This window comes from Lepisosteus platostomus, chromosome 10 (genome assembly GCF_059453375.1).
Source record: "Lepisosteus platostomus isolate fLepPlt1 chromosome 10, fLepPlt1.hap1, whole genome shotgun sequence".
Classification (NCBI taxonomy): Eukaryota; Metazoa; Chordata; class Actinopteri; order Semionotiformes; family Lepisosteidae; genus Lepisosteus; species Lepisosteus platostomus.
The window spans coordinates 15966353-15988763 of NC_142620.1; the positions used below are offsets into that span (position 1 = coordinate 15966353).

Genomic DNA, 22411 nt, shown 5'->3' on the forward strand with positions numbered 1-22411 from the left:
CAGAATATCCACCCATTTATATTCTAAACTTCTTTACCAGTACAGGGTTGCAGGGGAAGCTGGAGCCTAACACAGCAAGCAATGGGTGCAAGGGAGGATACACCTAGTCCACTGCAGCACACATACTGTACACCAGTGCCAGTTTTACAGAAGCCAATTGATCTACTGTAACAGTATGTCTTTGGACTGTGGGAGGAAACCCACGCAAACTTGGGGAGAACATGCAAACTCCACACAGATATCACCCAGGGAACTGAACCCAGGGCCCCAGTGCTGCAATGCAGCAATGTTACCACTGTGCCTCCCACCACAGAATATAACTAAAGCAAAATGTAGCCCTCATACAGGTATGTCACTTACACTATATGTAAGAAATAATGCTCCTCAAAAGACATTTCCTTGAACTCAGGATAGAACTGCCTCTACTGGCGCTGATTCCCACTGCCCTCCTTTTTAAAACACATCTAAGTGAGGTATTGCAGTACTGTCCTACTGGCTTCACATGATAAAATGTAACACCTGCACCACTGTATACATTAGCTGCTTTAGAAATCCATAGGGTTTCACTGATGCTGTCAGAAGAAGCTGTGTGCATACAGTGTGAGACAGTATTATCACAAGCCCTTGTAAATGTTCCATATTAATAATGCAAGATCAAACGCACTTTGGATCTTCTACCTAATACAACAGAGGTAAATATTTTCAATGTGTAGCATCAAAGTAAAAAAGGTGAAGAAAACTCCGCCCATTTGAAAGGTGAAGAAGAAAGAAAACAATATGAGATGATGAACCCTTAGATTTTAACAATTAAAAACAACTTACATAAAGTTACCACATTCAACACTTGCATTATTTAAATACAATATTATGAGCACAAACATTAATTAGCTATTCCAATCACAATATGATTTCTACCTATTATTCATTGCAACCACTGCACGCATCTGCATGTATAAGAAAGGTATTCCTTCTTATGTGATACTAATAAACCTTACAGTATAAGCCATAATAAAGGCAAAACAGTTGTCCATGGCTGCAAACTTTAACTTTGCACAAAAAGGCAGATTGGAAAGTAGGAAGACAGCTCCAGTTCCTGAACCCATAATATTTTACAACCGCTGCTATCTACAATAACTCCCACCTTAACCTTAACCTGCACATACCACTGTATACAATATATTACTTGAGTTGCTAGACTGAATTTGTCTTACATTGAACCCTGCAACTTACTTGGCAGTACTGATAGGTTTGGGGTCAAAGTTGCCCTGGGCATCCACTGACGCCTGTTTTTCCAATGTGGTGGTTATACTGGAATCCACATAATCAGGTGGCAGGGCACCAGAAATAGCACTGAGGCAAGGCATGGCCATTTTAAAGAGTTCAGGATCGTACTTCTGCAGGAGAGACAGGGACTGATTGGAGTAGCCCAACAAAGAAACACACACACAGAGGGTTAGTAACAGGCAACAATTCAGCCACAAGGCTCAGATCTAGTTAATAGGACCATCATCATCAAGGTGCTGAATTTTAAATCATTGAAAAAGCAAGAAGCACAGCAGAAGATGCAGGACTATTTCCATAGGGATCATTGGTGGTGGTTAATGAAGATTGATCATCTTTAAATGGGCTTTCCATTAGTCTACTTTTTATTAATGTTCAAGTCATTTTCATAATTAGTTCTGCTTACCAAAGCTTTTTCTGCTAAACAGTATAATTTACATCAAAGAGGGGTCCAATATACTTGAGAAATCAACCAAGAACTAATATTTTCAGTCAGTAGTGTGAAAGACTGCTGTAATAGGAATATGCTTTTACAACATATGAGTCCTAATGGAACTTCCTACTTTTAATACAGTATATTCCAGAAAATATATTATATATAATTTTCAAGGTATCATATAAAAAGGAATGAGTCACAAAATATTGTATATTTCAACTGCTATTCTATGCTTTCAGAGTCAGGGTTTGAAATCACAGTCAATATCCATGTCATTACTGCTATCTTGGCAGTGCTTCTTGGTCTTTGGGTGTCAGGGTTAATGTATTAATATTTTCAAGCAAATACATGACTCAAATATTAATATGTAAGATATTCTTTCCTAATTTAAAAGTGTGTAACAAGAGCACATAGTGAAACTTGCAATGTTTTCTGGATCTGGGTATTCATGGACCTCGCTAATACAAAATAGTTCATAGTTAATTCGAATATTTAACTATTCTTGGTATTTTACTTTTCTTTTCTTTCGTTTACTTTCTCAATTTTGTTTGCAGGCAAGTGCTTTAACTCTAAGTTTGATTTTAGTCTTCAAATGTATAAAACTATATGCAATGACAGGTAGGATATTAATACAGTTCAAGTATTTTCACAAAAGTTAAGAACCTGGAAGATGCAGAAAACAAAAAGTAAAAGTAAAAAAAGAAAAGTAAGATTAGTACTGTTAATGACAGCAAACATACAGTATCGCTCTCACATAATGCATCTGATTTCAGTTATTATATATTATTTTGCCAATCCATTTTAAACTGTCATAGTACAATGGTGTTTAGTTCATATTCTTGTAACAAATCATTCAGATTAGTAGTGGCTTTTGGGAAGCCGGGCAATGCCAGGACTATGTCTGAAGCAATACCTTTTGAGAAAGAGATTCAAATATTCCCCAGAAGAGCTTTTTTGTCAGAAGGACTTCCTCCTCAGATGCCATGCCATAACTGCCCAGACCGGATGGGAGACAGTAGTACTTCCAGCTCTGTTCATAATGGTTGGTTAATAGCTGTATAAGAGACAAGATAACCAGTTGTGCATATCAACGTACTGACAAACAAAGATGTCAACAGAAAATCAATTCCCCATCATGTATGCTTCCGAGACAATATGTCCTATTCATTGCCTAGGAAGAAGTTTGGATAATTGTAATTCCCAAACCAGTTTATTTCTGATTTAATCAAATCCTTTTAGACAGTTCCTGCTTTCTAATGGGACTTGCAAGCTAATAGCTTGTACAGTTTCACATCAATGAAACACAAAACTACTGTACATGTGCCGGGCAGAGCATTAAGTGCCTTACAGTCACATTATAGTACTGTGGTAATCCTTGCACAAAATAGTATGTAATTAAAATCTATTAAACAATATAGAAGTAGTTTTCTATACATGTTTACTATTAAATATTATTGTGGATTTCTGTTAAAAATCTCATTCACAGTTTTAGACAGCCCATGCCTTCTCATTTGATTGTTTGTATTTGTACCCTGAACTAGTCCAGATGGCAGTTAACAAATGAGGCCTTTTTAGGGGTTACACACATTGGGATCCCGACATGTCTTTTCCTGTGGTGAACACTGTTCTCACTCTGTGCCACACATCATGATGGTCAAATCTGATGTATGGGGCAGATCAGCCAAGAGCTACTGCTGACAGAGTGACATTTTGAGTTTCTGCAGGCCCCGGGCCATAACTCAACCTTCTCTGGGGCCAGCGGGGAAAAGAAATCGAAGACGCGGAAAGCTGTCATAAACACTTCCACATTCAAACATTCAGAGCCCTGAGCTGCAAGCCCAGGGAGGCTGAAGAGAGGTGACACAGGGCAATTCTGAATGAAAATCATGGATTTCATGAAGACAGGGCCATGGGTCACTTGTAAACCACTTCAGCAGGAAATGTTTATTTGTTATTTTGTTTTTTAATCTACAAAAACATTTTCCAGGAGAAAGGTTTGTCTTTTATTATTAACCACTAGTTTCTCCACTCTGCCTACTTCCCTTTACAGTAGAAAGATTATTTACTATGGGCCATTTGGATCATATATGGATTCCATAGCCATGTGCTCTTCATTTTTCTTTTCTCAAAACAGTCCTGAATATCAAGTGCTACAACCCAATGTGTTTTTCTCCACACAAAATCAAATACACATGAAATTGAATAATTCAGTGTTTTGGTAAACTTTCTTTGAATCAAATACAGAAACTGAGTATCAAAAGAAAGCTATCATTCTATTTATGCATGCGTGTTTTTGTAAACATAAAGTATACAATTTTGGTTACTGATTAAGTGTTTTGGGTGTCATGTCATGTTTTGGGTGTCAGTGATTTAACCGTTTGAATTGTCAAGCCTGGTGAAAATCAAAAAAAGAAAAACACAGAAACGATCCAATATGCCCTGCTTATCAGGTGTGCACTGTTACTCACTATTTAGGGTGCTCACAGTCAGCAAATTCTAACATGTCGAGACATAACAGCCAAACACAGTCTGTCAATAATAGGGTACAATCTGGGAGGTCCTGAGTCATGACATTTCATCATGATTATTGGAGAGGTCCATGTGTGATGGTCTGGACAGCTGTGTCTATTTGCTATAGAACTCCCCTTATAGTGATTGATGACAACCTGACTACACAGCGCTACACAGATCAAGTCCTGGGATCTTCCTGTTGACCTTCCTTTGGGCTCATCCTGTCTTAACATTCCAACAGGACAATACACATCTTCATGCTGCTCATGTAACAACATTTGCAATCTGATGTAAAACACAACTCACTGTTTGCATTCTTTATCCACTCTAATAGCAACACACTCTAGTAGCATGTCACACGGATGGTAAAAAGCCCGTTAATGACAAATGTTAATCAGCATAATTAAATTACCCATGTCATATCTATTTAATAGAATGTCAGTACTCCTGTTACAAAAATATTTTGGCATTTTCATGATAGCTTTGTCAATTTGTTGCAGTTATAAGTGATAACTTACACTTACCATTTTATGTTATTTTGCTTCTAGCACCACTATTAAAACTGCAAAATAAGGACCTCTTTGTCCTTACGTTGATGCAGACATCCCTACCTCTAACCTAACTCAGAAACAAAATATCAAGTCCTTCTTTCTTGATATGACTAGACAAGAGCAGCAAACTTTCCTCAGTTGAGGTACAGTACAATGTGTTTTTTACCGTACTGTACACTGCATGGATGAGAACCACATATAACCAAGAGTACGTGAAGCTTTCTGAAAGTCCTGCACAATTATGAAAATAAGCATCACATTTTACAATACTCATATACAATAGACAATGGTGAACTTACCCTTAAAGGCATCTTGCAATACTCATTCAGCAAAGGAACATCAAAGACTAGGCGCCGCAAAAGCTGCTGGAGCATCGATGGGCGCAGGTATCTGTGTATAGAATTAAACGGACAACTGCTTATGTTGCATGCATGAAAAGGGACTCCACTTAGGTGAAAAAAATGCTTTTATTGGACACTCAAACTAGAGTAGCACACCTTGTTAATGTTTATTTTGCTCTTCAGAATTTTAAGGTCATAATCAAAAGTTGCCAGTAATCATCTAATGGTTACGTTTATCTCATTACATATTGTAATTCTACAAGGTGCAGAACTCAATGGATCCTCAACTGGATATGGTAATGTGCACATATTTTGTGATGCAAATAATCCCTTTGCCTCTGGCTTGAATTAATGTACACAGCATGATGGCCATTAAGTGGAATCATTGCAATTTCATTAAATATAAGGCTAAGTAAACACTGAAAATGTCCAGAGGACACTTGAGAAATGTTTGTAACAAATTCAGTGGTCATTAGTGTAACTTGTTAATGTGTTAAACAAGCATGTCCTTAATGCAAGAATGGAACAATCCTCTTATTTCACAGAAGATTGCATATTTTTAATATCTTAAAATTCAACATCCTGAATGCAAGATAAAAAGAAATAAAAACCACAAATACAAGATATTACATAGGTCCCCACAGTGACACTCAACTATAATATTGGAAGTTATAAGTACAGTATACAGTAGTACAGCAAAACTTTCATAACCATCTGAAAGTGCAGAATCACACAGTGCCACTAGGTGGCCCTTCAGCATTCTTACCTACAAATTGAGAGCAAGCATTCTTCGATGGCATCTCTCTGGGCTTTGGTGAGTGAGCGGCCTTTGGAAAGGCGGTAGATGGTGTGCAGCGTGGAGTCTATAAGAGGGGCGTAGTGTTCTGTGCCCTCAAACTGTGAGGCACAGCGTGTAAGAACAGGCAGCACTGCTGAACAGATGTACCTATTCAGGGCCAGAGCTGTTTCAGTAGTGCTCAGTGCTTCCTGGAACAGAGCAAGTAGACACGTCTTATACTGAGAAAGAAAAAGCCATCAAGTTTAAACTCACTTTTAAACTCTCATAATGAACAGGTATACTACATAGGAATAATGACTTAGCTTTGCATTTTTGTACTGCATATTTATATAGTCTAGCAAAACACTGAACTTTGTAAAAAGCTTCCATTTACAGGTTAGCAGGGGTCTTGCAGCTTAGGAATTATGAAGGAGAGTCAAGTAACATCCAGGAGATGCTCAGTATGTGATGCAATAGCACCCCATAACTGGAACAGGATGGAGTCAGTGGTTTCTGTGCTGAATTCTGCTATTTCCATTCTAGATGCACATGACAAAAAACTACAGAAAGAGCACAGCGTGTCTCTTTGATTCTCCCAGAGCAGAGAGAATTTGCGAATAGCAAAACATGACTGAAAAGCAATATGCAAACTACAAAATGGGGTATAATAAAGTATAAAAAAAAGAATATAATATTTAGAAAATTGCTAATGAAGACTTCAAAGCAGTGCTAAATACTTGAGGACACCAGCCACAGAACAAAAGAAATAGGTCCAATAGTAAACACAGTTTTAAGCTGTATAATTCATGCCTTGTTTCTTTTCTGTAGTTGTTTTTTTTAAAACACATTTTGTGCATTCTTATATTTTCAGCTTAAATAATGGTCAGGTAATATACAGTATATGGTTTGTTATACTACATACAGTATAAGCTCTTCCGGCTTTAGTCAGGCTGTGTGCTGACTCCACAGAGAGTCCACCACCGATGACTGATTACTTCAACACAAATGAAGACACATCCACAGAAGAAGGTTCATCACTGACCGTGTCAAGGGAGGCCGATGCCCGCAAGTCTGGCAGGAAGCCAACCTCAAGCAGGTGGAGCAGAAAACTTTGGTCCTCGATACCGTAAACGCGGTCCAGGAAAAGCACCATGGGAGCCTTGTGATCGGGACAGAAACTGGCCGACATGTCCGGCTCCGTCACAGTGCCGTCTGCGGAGACGAGGCCATGTATACGCCAGCAGAGATGCAGGGACAGAGGCAACGGTGAAGAACAATTAGAATGACTGTGGGCTAAAGGGTTAAACAGGTTTAAAACACTGAACACCTTTAGACTCTGACTGGTTTCACAGAAATTCTGAAGAACATTGCAGGAAGTTCACGTATGTCATGGGAAGTGAAGTAAAAAAATGGCAACATTTTTTAACTGGAAACTGTTAGCCTCAATTTAAACGAGATGCCTAAGAATGTGTATGATTTTCTTTGATTTTTGTTATTTTAACTACATTTTTTCACCAACAATGTACTACTGATGGGTTTTGTTATATTGACAACCAACACATAAAATGAAAGAACATACTTGTAGCACTTAAAAATATTGCATGGTGGTATCGTTAAATGTTTTCATATAAGGTACTTTATGCAGAGCTAACTTGAAGGTTTTTAAAAAGGCTAGATTTAAATACTAGTCATATCTAATGGAGTGTTAACTGTTTTTGCTAACTATTGAAAATCCAAGCTTAAAGCCAAACCAATGAAAAAAATAAATGTGTGAACAGAACGGCACCTTGCTGTAACTGAGGTGCATAATTCAGTCTCCAAGTATGCAGAAAGCAAACAACCAGGAGGTAAACAAAAATGTCTTAAAACAAATTCAGGTAGCTGTGAAACTGAGTCATGGGGGCACAGTTACAGGGATTTTGGGAATGAAAAAATGGATGAAAGTGAAATAGACATCTGAGCTGATTAACATTTATTTTGTTTGACCTTAGAAATAATTAAGAATCAGCTTGGATCTCTTCAGAGCAGCCTGACCGCTGACGGGTAGATGGCTATATCATTAAGGTTTAGAGCACTTCTATATTTATTGAAATCTTAAGAACTGCCAAGGCATTCATGTTTGTGAGAGCAGTCAAGGGCAAATGAAAGATGCTGTCAGTGTGCTGTGAGCCTCTGAGTCATACCTTTATTCACAGTTGGCATTTTTAGTGGTATGCTGATGATGCCCACCAGGTCCTCTGTGGGCACAAGGGAGCGCAGAATAGCTCTAATTCGGAGAGCTTCACCTTTCCCTTTGTTAATCAGCTATAGGACAGGAAGCACAAATCACAGTGTACAATCAATGAAGATTAAGAGGAAACAGTGCGGACACTGGCAAATGACATTGGCATTGCATTATGAGATTGTTTTAGACATTGCAAGAGAGGATGTCACATAAATGAATATATATTCACTTAGATATAGATCCTGTCTTAACTCTAAACCTTCTACATGCTTGACAAATCAGTAATGGTGATTTACTATAGCCGGATTGATCACTTCTTTTGCAGTTAATTTACTCATCTTGAACATGAAACATATTAAGGTAAACTTTAAAGAACACCGTTATGTTTGTGAGGGCTGCTTGGACTTAACATTAAAATGTAAAGACATCTTGAAGAAGAAAAAATAAAAGTCTCAAAACTTAGTTATTATCAGATACTATATTGAATGCCTTGTTACATGGGATCCCATCTTTTCCAGAACAAATAAAGCAAAGTGAAAACAGCAGTCACACTGTTTTTATATTAGTCAAACATAAATATCTGAATTATGCAGACAGATATTAAGAACAATAAAATAATATTCAACACCATTATTCTATTCATTATCAACAGCTGATTTGGTTCATGTATTATTGGCCATCTTCTATTTAAATTAAGGTCAAATGGGAGACCTACAGTATGTTCTATATGTCATGCTATAGTGATTCACAGTTCTAGGCATAACTTACATGCATCTCTGGAGCACAGCGCCCCAGCAAATCGATTAGAGCAGAATAGAAAGACATTATAGCATTGCCCATATGGACAACCTCCTCCTCTTCCTCGCCATCCACAGATCTAGAAAATACAGAGACATGTGTTTCAATATGCTGGTACTTTTCTATTACTAGTAAAACGTTTTTAAAAATAGTAAAAGTATTCATCTCATCACACAGTATCTAAAATTCTATATAATGATTATATCTTAAAAAGCTTAGCCCCTCTAAGTATAGTGCACAATAATATCTACATTCTGTAATACTGAAAGTACAGTGGGTGGTTTTATTTTGAAATTCATTCTCAGCAATGAGTGTCATTGCTAATGCTGATCTTAAGTTTTATTAGAGGTAGGAAGGTGGCAGTAAGATAAATTAAACTTTGGAATTTCCACTAAAAGACAGATCCGTGACACTTTTCCAGTATATGAGATTCATTTTGATTTAAATACCTAAAATAAAATTCATAAAAAGCTTTTTTTGTGCATAGTTTCCTCATCTATTTTCATAAATAACTTCCTTTAGCTCAAGTGTTTACAATATTCTATTTAAAGCTCATTGTTTCTGCTAAATGGACATATTATCTACCTATAGTACAACAATAACATCTGCCAGCTGTCTGATCTTTTTTTTATTTACTGTTTGCTAATTCTCCTATTTTGGTGTCACCTGTGAACTATTTTTCCATCTACACCAGAGTCTAGATCATTGATACTGTAGAAGTCAAAAAGAGCAGTGATCCTTACACAGATCAATAAGGTACTAAAGTATGGAAACATGAATTATTCTGAATGCTGCCTGCAATTAAATCAATCTTTGAAAAACGATCAGAAAACTTCTGAAAATCAAAATATATCATGTCACGTAATTTGCATGTGTACTTTAGCACTATCACATATTTAAAAAACTCTACCTAATTAATTAAGCACAACATACATTACTGTACCTTTTCTAAATTGCTGTTGACTGTTCTCAACCTAGAATTCTACTGCCATGTAGACGATCTTTTCGTTTAGTTCTTATTATTGTTTCTATAATCATACATGTAACAGAAGACATATTAATCTAGAATTATATACTAGTATATTTGCTATGTTAGCAAGTAGTTAAGAGAATAACACATTTTAAGTAGATTTGGTAGCATCATATCAAATATTAAGTACATCCACATTAATGTGCCTCTTCCACATTATACTGTTGAATACATATTTTGTCTCTGTATTCACTTACTGTACGTATTACAAGTCACTTGTCAATGTAGCAGAAGCCCATACATACAGTAGTACTGTGGTCAAACTAATTTGCAATGATGTTTCAATGATGTTGCTGGTACTGTAAATAATCTGAAAGTACTTAAAAGCCTCTTACACATCACGGTGAACACCCTGTAGTGCAGGGGGAACATCCAGAGCTGGGTTTTCTGAAATCATGATGGCCTCTTTCATGGCTGCCAGGAGGCCATTCCCACCCTCACCCCGAAGACCTGGGCCAAAGCACTCAGGACGACGGATAAGCAGCTTGACCACTACGCTGGAGTTCTCTGCAACGCTTTCAGCTTGGGAAAACAAGACAGAAAGAACCATCCAGAAGAGCATCCCAACAGCACAGCTCACAGAGCTAAACCTTGTCCTGCCCGGTCAACGTTTTCGTTCAGTATTCCACTTTATCTCCCACTTTATCATTATTGAATGATTTCAGGACCTTTAGTGGGAGACAGCCCTGGATGTGGCACGTAAGAGTTCCTGGAAAATAAACACTGTTCAGCCTTAAACTTTGGATAGTATGTCTGCAATTTCTAACATCATATCATTACAGCATAACTCCCCTTTTTGACTTATGTCTTTGAGTCACAACAGGTGAATAACAGGTTGTCCATTTTATAAACCCTGGTGGAAGGTACAACATTTCTACACCGTCTCTTGTGTACCATATGGATACTTATATAGTACAGAGGATTACAGAACACCGTATATTTAGAAAGATTACATTTTTGTAATCCTTCAAAGTGATAGAATAAGAATAATTTAAGAACAAATAAATAAGCACTGGATATGTTTTGCACACATGTCTCAGGCTATCAGTAAAAATCAAATACAGGTTATAAGCTCATCAGCTATAAAGTTCCCTTAAGTTTTTTTTTACTGTATCCTAATCAAGAGCTTTTCACTTAAGAATAAATATCTGAAGAGCTCTACGGTGCTGACTCTGTCCTTTACTGTTGAGAATACAGACAATGCTACTATCTTGAGTGCCTCTTTTGTGAGAACAATAAACAAGTCTTTTAGTTAAAGGGGAACTGCAACACTATTTTTATATTTTGGGGTAAGAAAGAATCAATCTTGTTAAGAGGATTTCAAACCACAATAAAAGTAAGATTTACACAGAAACTTTTCCAGGTATGCACAGTTACATTCTGTGATTCAGAATGAGGCAACAAATCTTCCAGTGATGTGTTGCAGTACATTGTAAAGAAGCAGACCTATGAATACATCTCTTTTAATCCAATAGAAATATTGCTCTCGACTTCAAGACGGTATTGCTGATAAATGGAACTTACTTGTTAACTCCAAGATTTGCCAAAAAAAAAACAAAGTTACTGTAGCTAACAACTAATTAACAACTAAAATTACTTTGGAAACTTTCTTCAGTGAAATATGTGCTGCACAACCCCTACTTATTTGCTAATTAATCACATTGTATTAGTATTTACAGTGACTAGCGAGTGGGAAGGGCCTCACCACGTTACAATTCATGGGAACTCTCGTTCTCAATTGTGGCAAAACCAGGGGTTTGCGACAGTATGTTGATTTAGAGAACTTTCAGAAGTATTCAAGGATTTTGTCATTTGAAATTTGTAATTTTTTCCATGCTGTCAATGAAATTATTTTATTACCGAAATGTACAGTGATAACTGGTCTGCAAAATTGGGACTGCAGTTCCCCTTTAAGTATTTGCAGTACATAGAGTACACCAAGAGTTAAAATTTATAAACTCATAAGGATTGAAGTGCTTCATCATGATTATAAAAAGAGACCAGATTCAAATGAAGGATTAGGAACAGTGTATACTATTTAATTCCACAACAACAGATAGGTCTACACTATTACAAGAGTCTTTACCAAGCACTCAATTATTGTAAATAAATAAATATTGATGATAAAGAAAGACCAAGTGAAAAAAGGATAAAGATAGTATTTCTTAAAGACAGAATGAAATAATCATAATGTGAAAATATGGATATTGATAATTTGAAGTACCTCTAAAAAGCGCTGTCCAACTAACTAAAGAAAGTTTATACTACCTTTATACTATAACATGCAAATGAATAATTGCATGTTCCCGGGGCAGTTTAAATGCTATTATATGCACGATGCTAAGATGCTTGTATTGTATTGTCTACGCAGATGAAATTACAATCTATTTTTTCGATTTACAGGATTAATATGAAGGCTGCATTGCTGCCTTTGCGGTGTTGGGGCCCTGGGTTCAATTCCTGGGATGCTATCTGTATAGAATTTGTCTGTTATCCCGAAGCCTGTGTGGGTTTCCTCTGGGTGCTCTGGATTCTTCCCATAGTCCAAAGACATACTGGTACTTTAACTGCCTTCTGTACTGACTGTGTCTGGTGTGAGTGTGTGTGTATCTGTGTGTTGTTTGCGCTGCACAGGCGTCCCTTCCAGGGTGTATTCCCCCTTGCGCCTGATTGTTGAGAGAAATACTCCCTTAATGTGCCATTAATAAAAAAATGATTCAAGTCAGCCAAGTACTCTTATCTGTTGTTTTTAACTGCATTTGGTTTTCTGCAACAAACTAGAGGCAATCGTACATGAATTACAATTTATGATACCTGCAATCTCATCTCAGACTACTCATTGGTCTGTCAGGTTACAAGGAATACAATGAAATAAAGAAGCACAAAATACAACAAATAAAACAATCAATAAACACCTTTGTCATTAAAAGTTTCCTAACAAGAACAAAGACAGTTTATGGTTTTTACAGTATATCTGACAAATAAAACACAACTTTGATGTGTTTGGACCAAAGTTTCTAAACTGTATGCCATATGTTTCTTATCAGAGTAAAACAAGAATCACAGACTAATTATCATGTTACCTATATAAAACATTTATGCATGCACTAATGCATTAAAACAAATAGCAGGATTAGAAGACATTAAGGCTCTCATACATCTCTGTGGGAATAAGTTGCACCAAAGGTTGATGATTCAGCAGGAAAGGGGTCACATGCATCTTCCTTTGTAGAGAGAGATTTCCATTGCAAACTCTATCAATTATTATACCTATGTACAGACTCCCCTGTGCTTGAGCTTTCACGCAGTAAAATCAACCTTCAGGAATTTAGGAAGAGGTTGTGCTTGATTTGTGTTTCTCAGATTAGCAGGGGATTGATACTTCTAGGTTCACTATAAAAACATTCATTTTGCTGGTCAGGGTCTGCCAGAATCTATTCATCTATACCACTGCATAAAAGACAGGTTACAGTGGTTTCACAATCTTCTCAGCATCAGAGCATCTAGCGGTCAGAAACACACTCTAATCCTGCACCAAAGCACAACAAATGATGTGAATATTGATGACCTTGTTCTGGTACATACTGTAGGAAGCTGTTCGGATGTGCCTATGCTAATTTTATTGCTTACTTGTCAACTTACTTGACCATTGCTGCCACAGAAAAACTTATTTTAATCAATATGCACATCTTTCAGTATGAAAAGGTGATTGACACTCTCTTTTTAGATGTGCCAGACTTTCCTCTCACATTTCCTATGGCATGAGGAATGTATGAGACCCATGTATGCCACCACAGATTCTTACAGACAACTGCAAGAGAGGCTGGTTTTTACGTAAACTGCATGCAGTCCCAGGCCTTGTTTTCCCATTTCACAAGACAGTGATCTGCTCTCTTAATTTGGATCATGTGCTTTTTGTTAACATTCAAACATTCATTTAACAAAACATACCATTGACAAAGACTGCGAAACGAAGGAAAGACAGATATCGCTCGCCCTCAATGGGATTCCACCCGATGTCTGGGTATCCTTTAGCCAACAGCATGGGGCAGCTCTGGAGGCCACAGGCAGCCAAGTATGTTACAACCTGCCAAAACAGAAACACTGCTTCAAATCTTATTCACTTACAAGAGGGACGCTGAGCAGTCAAACTAATACCACTAATAAACATTTTATGTTTTTCCTTTTGTTGGTATTTCTTCCAATGTTTATCGAAGCACCAGAGTACATATATTTCCTTTTCAGTACATTACACTAGGAAACATTTACAGTATATACACATATACTGTAGTATAACCATACATTTATACTACAGTATAGACAATTATATCATCCCTCTTCTTTTATATTCTACTGCTTTTAGGTATGACTTATTTTAAAGCTTACCTTTCCTGAAACTACTTTAATTTAAGCTAAAAACATAGCTCAATACTTCCTGGCGATGTGTTTTGGGTCACTATACTGTAGCATTATTCCAGTAATTCTGCAAAATTTCCCCTGTATTAAAATTCTGTGGTGTTAAACAGGATCTGTACAATCATGAAACTGATTGGCAACATAACAACTAAGTTTTAATTTGTATTCATGCTGCTAACTAAAACTTTGCTAACTCTGAAATAATAAATATATAATATATACCAAACATAAAACAAATCCCCTTACATAACAATCCATTTCTGGTTATCTACTCTGTAGTACTTAAAAATATTGTAATGATTTCATGATATCCCTACAGAGATACCTGGTGTTGACCTAAAGTATATAGGAGCCTGTAGCTCTTATGGAGTGGATTACAAAGCTATGCAATGGGAAGCTTACTGTACTGTATGTCCCTGAACATCATTATCAGATGACATTAAGAACCTGACAATATGTAACACTTCACACAGTGTTCACACCTACACCTTTTGACAGTCTTATCTAAAGTATATAAGAACATTGGGGTATTAAGACCTTGTCCAGGTCTGGTTCCTCTAGTGCCAGGGCCAGTCCATTATTGTCCATCACTGAGGCTGCAGCCACGTCTAGTGGGGTAGAGCCCCTCATGGCTGGAGATGCTAGAAACATAAAGCACACAGCTCACATAGCACCCTATTTCATACACATTCTTCTGTTTTTCAAAATACTACTAATAAGTCTTTTCTGTGAATTTACTCTTTCACAGAAAGTACAACCCTAGGAAAATGGACAGCAGAGGGCAGCATTTTCCATTTCAACACATCTAGATGCAGTTCCTAATACAGCTGTAAAAATCTGTTTTCAAAACCTTGGGAGATTTGATTATCCATGCATGACATGCAATTCGATACTGCTGTTTCTTCATGAGGAATTCTTACAAAATAAATATCTTTCTTCTCCTAAAACAAAAATGACATCAAAATTGAATGTGCCAAACAAGGCCTCAAAAATAACACTCGTTAATTTTTTCAGCATCCATCTCCTTCTGTTTCAAATCACAGATAACAAATCGGTGATGATAAGTAATATATTTCTTTATATATGTGCTTTTCATGAAGTCTATATACAGAAATATTTTTGTCACATCTCCTTCTTAACCTTATTATAAGAAAATATATTCACAAAATTCATAATTAATTGCTACAAGGCCGTACAATGCAAACCACTTATGCTATCAGGCCTGAACAGAATGATTTGTTTTGAACCAAGTTCAATCCAGAAGCGAGGAACATCTGCAGGCTTTGGTCTTGAACAGTGTATGACATTCTCACTGATGCAGGTGTTCACAGCAGCAGGTGCTGTTCATCACTTTGTCGCACAGTTTTCTTGCCAAAACGCCCTGTGACTCACCAGCCTTGTACTGCATTACTAAACACTCTCTCTGCTTTTCTTCTCTCCTTTAGTCCCTGGAGTTCTACTCCACACTTTTTTTCCTGTCTCCCCTCATCCCAGGTCTCTGTCACCACTGGATCACTGAGTGATTTGCTGGCAGTAAGATACCTGGTGCTCTCATCTGATTAAGCCAAGAACTCAAAGGCTGTCATTTTCACTTCATCTGTTTTGCCTTGTGCATTTGAAAACCTCATTGATTTCTGAACATTTGGTATTTTGGAAAATGAATAACTGAATCTAAATGACTATAAATGACTAACACAAGAAACAAGATGAGGTTAGCCTTTACACACTCCTCTGCATACTACTCTGAAAGACACAGGGTAGCTCAGAAACTGGTATTATGCCTCATTGAGCCAAACCCAGCAATCCTAGTAATTTATTATTAGTAGTTTTAATAATTAATATTAATATTTATTATTATTTTATTCGAATATGCATTACTTTATAAAAAAAACATGAATGGGCCCCTTTTAAAATAAAAACAAAGGGTTTTAAAAACATTATCCAGTTCATCGTCAGGTGTCAGGTGTTTTGTAATTTGTAACAATATACTGTACTATGTACGAAATTTATCATCAATGCTATGTGTCCAATGTCATTCAGAGAAATCAGACAACAGTTATAGCACCAATCTACTTTCTCCTTGAAATTTTATTGTGCTGTAGGTTTCATTGGAAAATTGAGACACACAGTTGTCTGTGTACATACTGTATCTATTAGACCGCTACAGAACAAGGTGTGTTAAAAAGAAAACAAACAACTTACTGTATAAAAGATGCCTCTATCTCGGCTCTCAATCATGCACAGTTCACTACTTATATTTATACTTTATGTCGTTTCTAAGGTGCACAAATGCCAGTGGTACAGTGTAATGTTTGGTGTCAGCCTCACATACCCAAACCCACACTGCTGTTTTCTAGAAGGTAGCTGAGATGATCAAACATGGCCTTCTGATTTTGCCGACTGATACGGCAGAAGTAGCACAAGAATCTGCAGCAGCTTGCTACCATCTTAGGAAACGCAATCTCCTGTTAGAAGAAAAAAGTAATAAGTACAGCTCATGCATCCTGATCCCAAGAAAGAATATGCAACAGGTAAAAATTACTATTATACTGTAAATAAAAAAGGATAGGCATAATTACATGAAGAGATTGTATTATTTTATATATACAATAATAATATAATATTTAGAAATTGTTTAGAAACTGAAGGCATTCATTCTTATATGGAAAAAAATAAGACTTTAATATCTGCTATATTAGTAATTTGTTCTGTTACAGGCCCACAAAATAACCAAATTAACTGAAAGTGACAAATCCCGATCTCTTTCTTTTCTTACAGAGACTGCATTCAGTTTCTGCAATTAGTTGAATTAACTTGCTTTGAAGTTCTTCAAAAAAATTGTACACCCCACGGGATATTTCATTACAACATGAAAAACCATCCCCTTATTTAAAAGCCGAGTCATAGGTTAATTATACATTCATCCCTCTAATGGTCTGTATTAGCTCCCTGGATACCTCAACAGCAGCTGAGCACATCAATAGTTTTAAATGGAAAACTAAAATAAATGGTGAAAATACTATTTAATTGCTAGAGTGCATTTTGTTGTGGAAAAGAATATAACTTGTCTTAAAAGAAAAACAAAAGCTAAAAAAGCAAAGCAACAGTACATCAATCTACGAGAAAATTAAGTTCTAATTTTTAGAAACACTTGTTTTAAAAGAAACAAATGCTAAAAACACAAAACAAATCTACATCAATTTATGAGAAAAAAGTACATTACAATGTTTCTTTACTGCTGCATCCCACAGAAGATAATGTTTTATATTTACATTAAATTTAAGAAATTAACCTATTAACACGGGTAACATTTCTTTTATAACTTTGTCCATGATTGGTCATTGTCAGCTCAATTCAAGACATGACTGAACACAATAAGATAGCTACAAAGAAGATTGAATTACCAAAAGGATCTACAGTATACTACATTAACTTGCACCTTAACCAAACCTTAACCACTTACACCTCAACCAAATCAATACTGTAGCCCCACTCATTTTCACTAATCACACATTTTAATCCAAGCACTGTCCTAGAAGAGTGTTATTTGCAAGAAGATTCTCCATTATAACACAAGATAACTTTGCCATTCAGCAATGGGTTTGTAATTTGCTATTTCAACTTACAGTACCTGCAATTGGCAGAAATTTTGACCACATTCATGCGTGAATATAGAGAAGTACAAAAGCAAAAAATTCCCTTAATTAAAATTGCATTTTGAGCATTTGGTTTGTTCTTTACTAGACCGAGCACTTAGCAGCACTGTCTACAAGATTAACAACTAATATGATGTATCCTGGCAGCGTGCCAGCTCTGACCACATCTCTGTGATATATGAAATTACCTGAGACTTGTCTCCCCCAAGGACATTAACCATCACTTCCATGACAGTCTCATGCATGCCAAGCACTCTCATCAGATTGGGATGCTGATAGAACACTTTATTGTTCATGATATCCCTGAAAGTAGAACAAAGAAAAGACACAGAGTGGATAAGCATTACTATCTCACTGTGCAAGATACTCTCTGACAATAGAATGAAATGTAAAATTTAAACAACAAACAAAAATTTTACTGAACACCCATTTAAACATACATAATTAAGGAATCACATACTTCTCTGTGATCATTTTGTGCTTTCCAGTTTAGTTCATAAAAAAACTTTTTCCCAAATTTTCGAACTCTGGACTCTGCCCCACGATACTTTGTTAAAGCAGAAATACTTAAAGTGACCATATATTTCCATATGCCACTGTAAACAGAACTAGCAAGAATCTTTAATGATACTGAACTGTAGCAGAATGAAAACAAGCACAACAAACACCAAACATCACTACAATCTTGTGATGTTCATATTTTTATTTTTTCAATCCATTTTTATTCTTCTTCCACAGGCCTCTCCATTGCATTCTCTTTCAGCTCGGCTGGCTGAGAGGTTATACTGTACTGTAGGTATGAGACATTTACAGTTCACAGAATAAGACTTCCTACCCCAGTCCATTGATCATCAGCATCTCCTCCTCTCTCCCCATGCGCACACTGAGCAGGGAGCGGATCTGTCCCAGTGAAGCCAGAAGGTTGATGGTATCCTGAACGGAGATGGCACTAATGGTGTAGCTCTTCCTCATGGAGCGCAGGAGCTCCCCAATACTGTCGTACTGCCTCCGCAGAAGACTGAACATCACCCTCACCAGCTCAGGGTCCTGTATGTGGCATTCCTGGGCCCAGCTCACCATTGTCTGAGAGATCAGCTCCTTCAGATTGGCTGTAAGACAGAGCACCACGATACTTCCATCACTGCAATAGTGTCGAATCTAATTGGTATCACTCTTACGTCATGTCCAATGATAGTACTATAGAGGGCTACTGTATACTACTGTAGTACTATAAAGTTAAATTAAATTTTCTATTTGTATTAGTTATCTGTTTTCAATGTATTCTATCAGGTCATTACATTTCAACAAAAAACGGAAAATATTCATTTTCATGCTCACATTCATGCTGATGGGCATTCCAATTATGAATAAAGCAATTCCACAACCACAGAATCCATGACACTAATGAGGCCATATCCATTTTATCTGTTAAATGTCATTAAATGACAGTGAATAATTATTTCTACACCTAAATGTGATGCACAGCAAATGGGGTTGTCTCTCACAAGAGGTGAGTCCATATTTGAAGAAACATTACCACACCAAACCCAGTGTTTAAACATTCAATGGTTTAATTTCACATCTTACTGTGGCATCTCATTATTAGAGCTTAAGATTTAAGACAAAACAAATTAGTATTATCTCAATACAAATGCTGTGTAGGAAATTTGTGAAATAATATTTTTTCTTTTCTACAACTGTGCTGATTGCAATACTCTAAAAAATCTTCCAGGTATAAAGAAAATTTTCAAGGATGTACAAATGGATGCTTTGAAAATAATTCATAATTAAAGTCTGCTTGCTGGGCTGTTGACTGATGAAGACTTCACCGGATTGAAAGACAGCTTGCACCCTGAAGACGGAGCCTTCACCCTGTTATGGATTATTGTAACACCCTCTCAGCCTCTCAGGAGCATCTCAGTAATATTTACCAATTTAGAGAACACACTGAGGACAAATAAGCATGGTTCTGTTCAGCTGGTTTTGAAATGTGATTTTTATTGCTGGTTAAACTATCAAGACAAAAGCGACCACATAAATGAAAAGATATACAATTTTATTTTGAAATTATGGAAATGCATCCAAAAGAAACATAACATTGTATACAGTATACAAAAAAATATTGTATGGCTTGCATTTAGTACTGATATCAAGTGCTATTAAAGAAAAAAAATCAATTCCCATCTGACATTCCTCGTGCAATCTAACAAACACTTATCAATTCAGATGATCTGTGACCAGAGTCATACTACATTACTGTACATAGTAAAAATACAGTAGGACTTTAGTTCTATAAGAGTGCCATTATATCCTGTAAACCCTGAATTTTCCTTATTATTCAAAAACAAAAAGAAAGTTTAATAAATCCTTTTTCACAAAAGAGTGTTTCTGAGCATTGCAGAATTCACCCAAAGGTGTTTCTTTAATATACATACACAATAGTGCAGCTACTGAAATGTGACAAGCTGATGTACAGCTTCTAAAACAGACCCCTGCTTCTAAAACAGTATCAGGGCAGCTACCATGACTATAAACCTTACAGTGATGTTAAAACGAAATCAATAAGCCACTGTCAGCATAAAAAGATGTTTGGTGAACCACACGGGAGCTATATATTGAATTTAAAACTGAGACATTTCAATACCATTGACTACATTCATTTCAACCAGAGCGCATAAGAAATTTTATTTTTAAGGGCTTCTTTTAAGTGAATGTACTGGGCCACCTCTTTGTTGGTTTATAAACATATATCTACTCGCTACTGCAGTTAAAAATCCAATGTAATTTATCAGCTTTGACATTTGGTGGCCACTGAATGTTCTGGTCAATTATATCCCATATGCTGTATGGCTGAAGGGGTAACAAACTGCAATTGTTCAAAAGTATACTGCTAAGCACAACATTTTTTCCAGTCTCATAAGACAAAGGCAATAGATCTTTATACAGTATACACATGGAAACATTCACTTGCTGTCTGAACCATATGAAATGTCAATGTTTCTAGTATAACAGAGAATAGAACTGTACAGTACTGGACTTTTTTGAATAGTGGACATTGTATACAGTACATTACTGGCACAAGTCAAAAATGATTTATTAAATACTTAGTAACAATGTTTATGGTTTTTAGACAGAAATAATATTACAGACTAGCTGAGGAATGTGTTCACTATATTACAACAGAAATTCAGCAAGATCTGTAAGTGGCTTTTATTCCCCCAAGTGTGTGCCAGCATATTTGTAAGAAAAATTTTGCTTAAACAGGAAATTAAGATTTTGTTTCACTTCTCCTACAGTTAAAATCTGGAGACAATTGTTTAATTTTGCCATAGTAATATTTGACATCATTAATAAAATAATTATCTTTAACAGTAGTACTGAAATCCCCTTATTGTATAGTTAAAGGTGCAGGACCAGAATGAAAGCTGTTTTCAAGTATCAGACTATATCTGCACATCCATGGACCTGGTTATTTTACATCAAATCTGTGTTGGACATTTACATCCATCCTACTCAATTCAGTTAAATAATGTCCTTAAATAATGACTGCTGTGACTGACTGGGTACCTGCTAATTAGCCTGTACAGAATTATTTTCATCTGTAATACACTGCAGACATTAACAGGTGGTAGTCTGAGTGTCAAGTTCCAAAAACAATAGGCTATTTTATTTCTTATGAAATGTATTGGCTATTGTAATTTGAGACCCTCACTATGCACTAACTCTTCACATGGTGACCAGACACAGACAGAGCTGCTGACTTACAGTAGATAGCCCGAAAGAAGGACTCTGGAATCTTCATCCAACACACAAGGAAGCTTGAATTTAGCAGTGTCTGCCTCCAGCTGAGGTCACAGCCAATTACAACTAACAATTCAAGCAGATTAACTTTTAATGCTTTGAGCCACCAGCAATGCTGAAGGCATTTTAAGTCTATTATGAAGCATGATTTTCATCAAGGTACAGTGCTGATGGGTTTACAGGCTTTTCTGTGTGCATTCCCTTGTGTTTCATCATTAACTCAGACTCAATAAAGGCAGTACAGTGACATAGTGCTGATGCCTATCACATTCACTTCTCGAACAGCATGAGCTCGATACGTGCCTGTTAAAGCACAAAAGACTGGATAAATCAGTAGATCAAGTAGCACACATGACAAGGTCTTCTCTTAATCAAAAATAAGATTTAAGATCTCTTTAATATCTAACTAATGCTTATAACACAATTACATTAAGTACTGGAAAAAAATCAATCATTTCGCATAGATAAAGGTAGACAAGACGGAACACATTTATTTTTAATTATTTGTCTAAATGAAAAGCAGGATTTAATGTACAATCCAATACAAAGCTACAACTGTACAAACAATATTGTAAATGCTTTCTAAAT

The 22411-nt window shown here is 36.4% G+C and overlaps 1 protein-coding gene across 8 annotated transcripts in view; it reads right to left on the minus strand.

Moving 5' to 3' along the window:
• Positions 1-22411, minus strand: part of LOC148653428 (ryanodine receptor 3) — a 170380-nt gene that overhangs the window by 44830 nt on the left and 103139 nt on the right. For all 8 annotated transcript variants that reach the window (XM_088648412.1, XM_088648413.1, XM_088648411.1 and 5 more), the window contains 13 exons: positions 18858-19131; positions 18211-18325; positions 16699-16831; positions 14904-15007; positions 13902-14037; positions 10286-10472; positions 8891-8999; positions 8082-8202; positions 6941-7110; positions 5887-6107; positions 5079-5169; positions 2631-2771; positions 1231-1394 (listed from right to left, as the gene is read on the minus strand). In XM_088648412.1, coding sequence (XP_088504538.1) covers positions 1231-1394; positions 2631-2771; positions 5079-5169; positions 5887-6107; positions 6941-7110; positions 8082-8202; positions 8891-8999; positions 10286-10472; positions 13902-14037; positions 14904-15007; positions 16699-16831; positions 18211-18325; positions 18858-19131 — 1966 coding nt within the window. The remainder of the gene's footprint in view (positions 1-1230; positions 1395-2630; positions 2772-5078; positions 5170-5886; positions 6108-6940; positions 7111-8081; positions 8203-8890; positions 9000-10285; positions 10473-13901; positions 14038-14903; positions 15008-16698; positions 16832-18210; positions 18326-18857; positions 19132-22411) is intronic.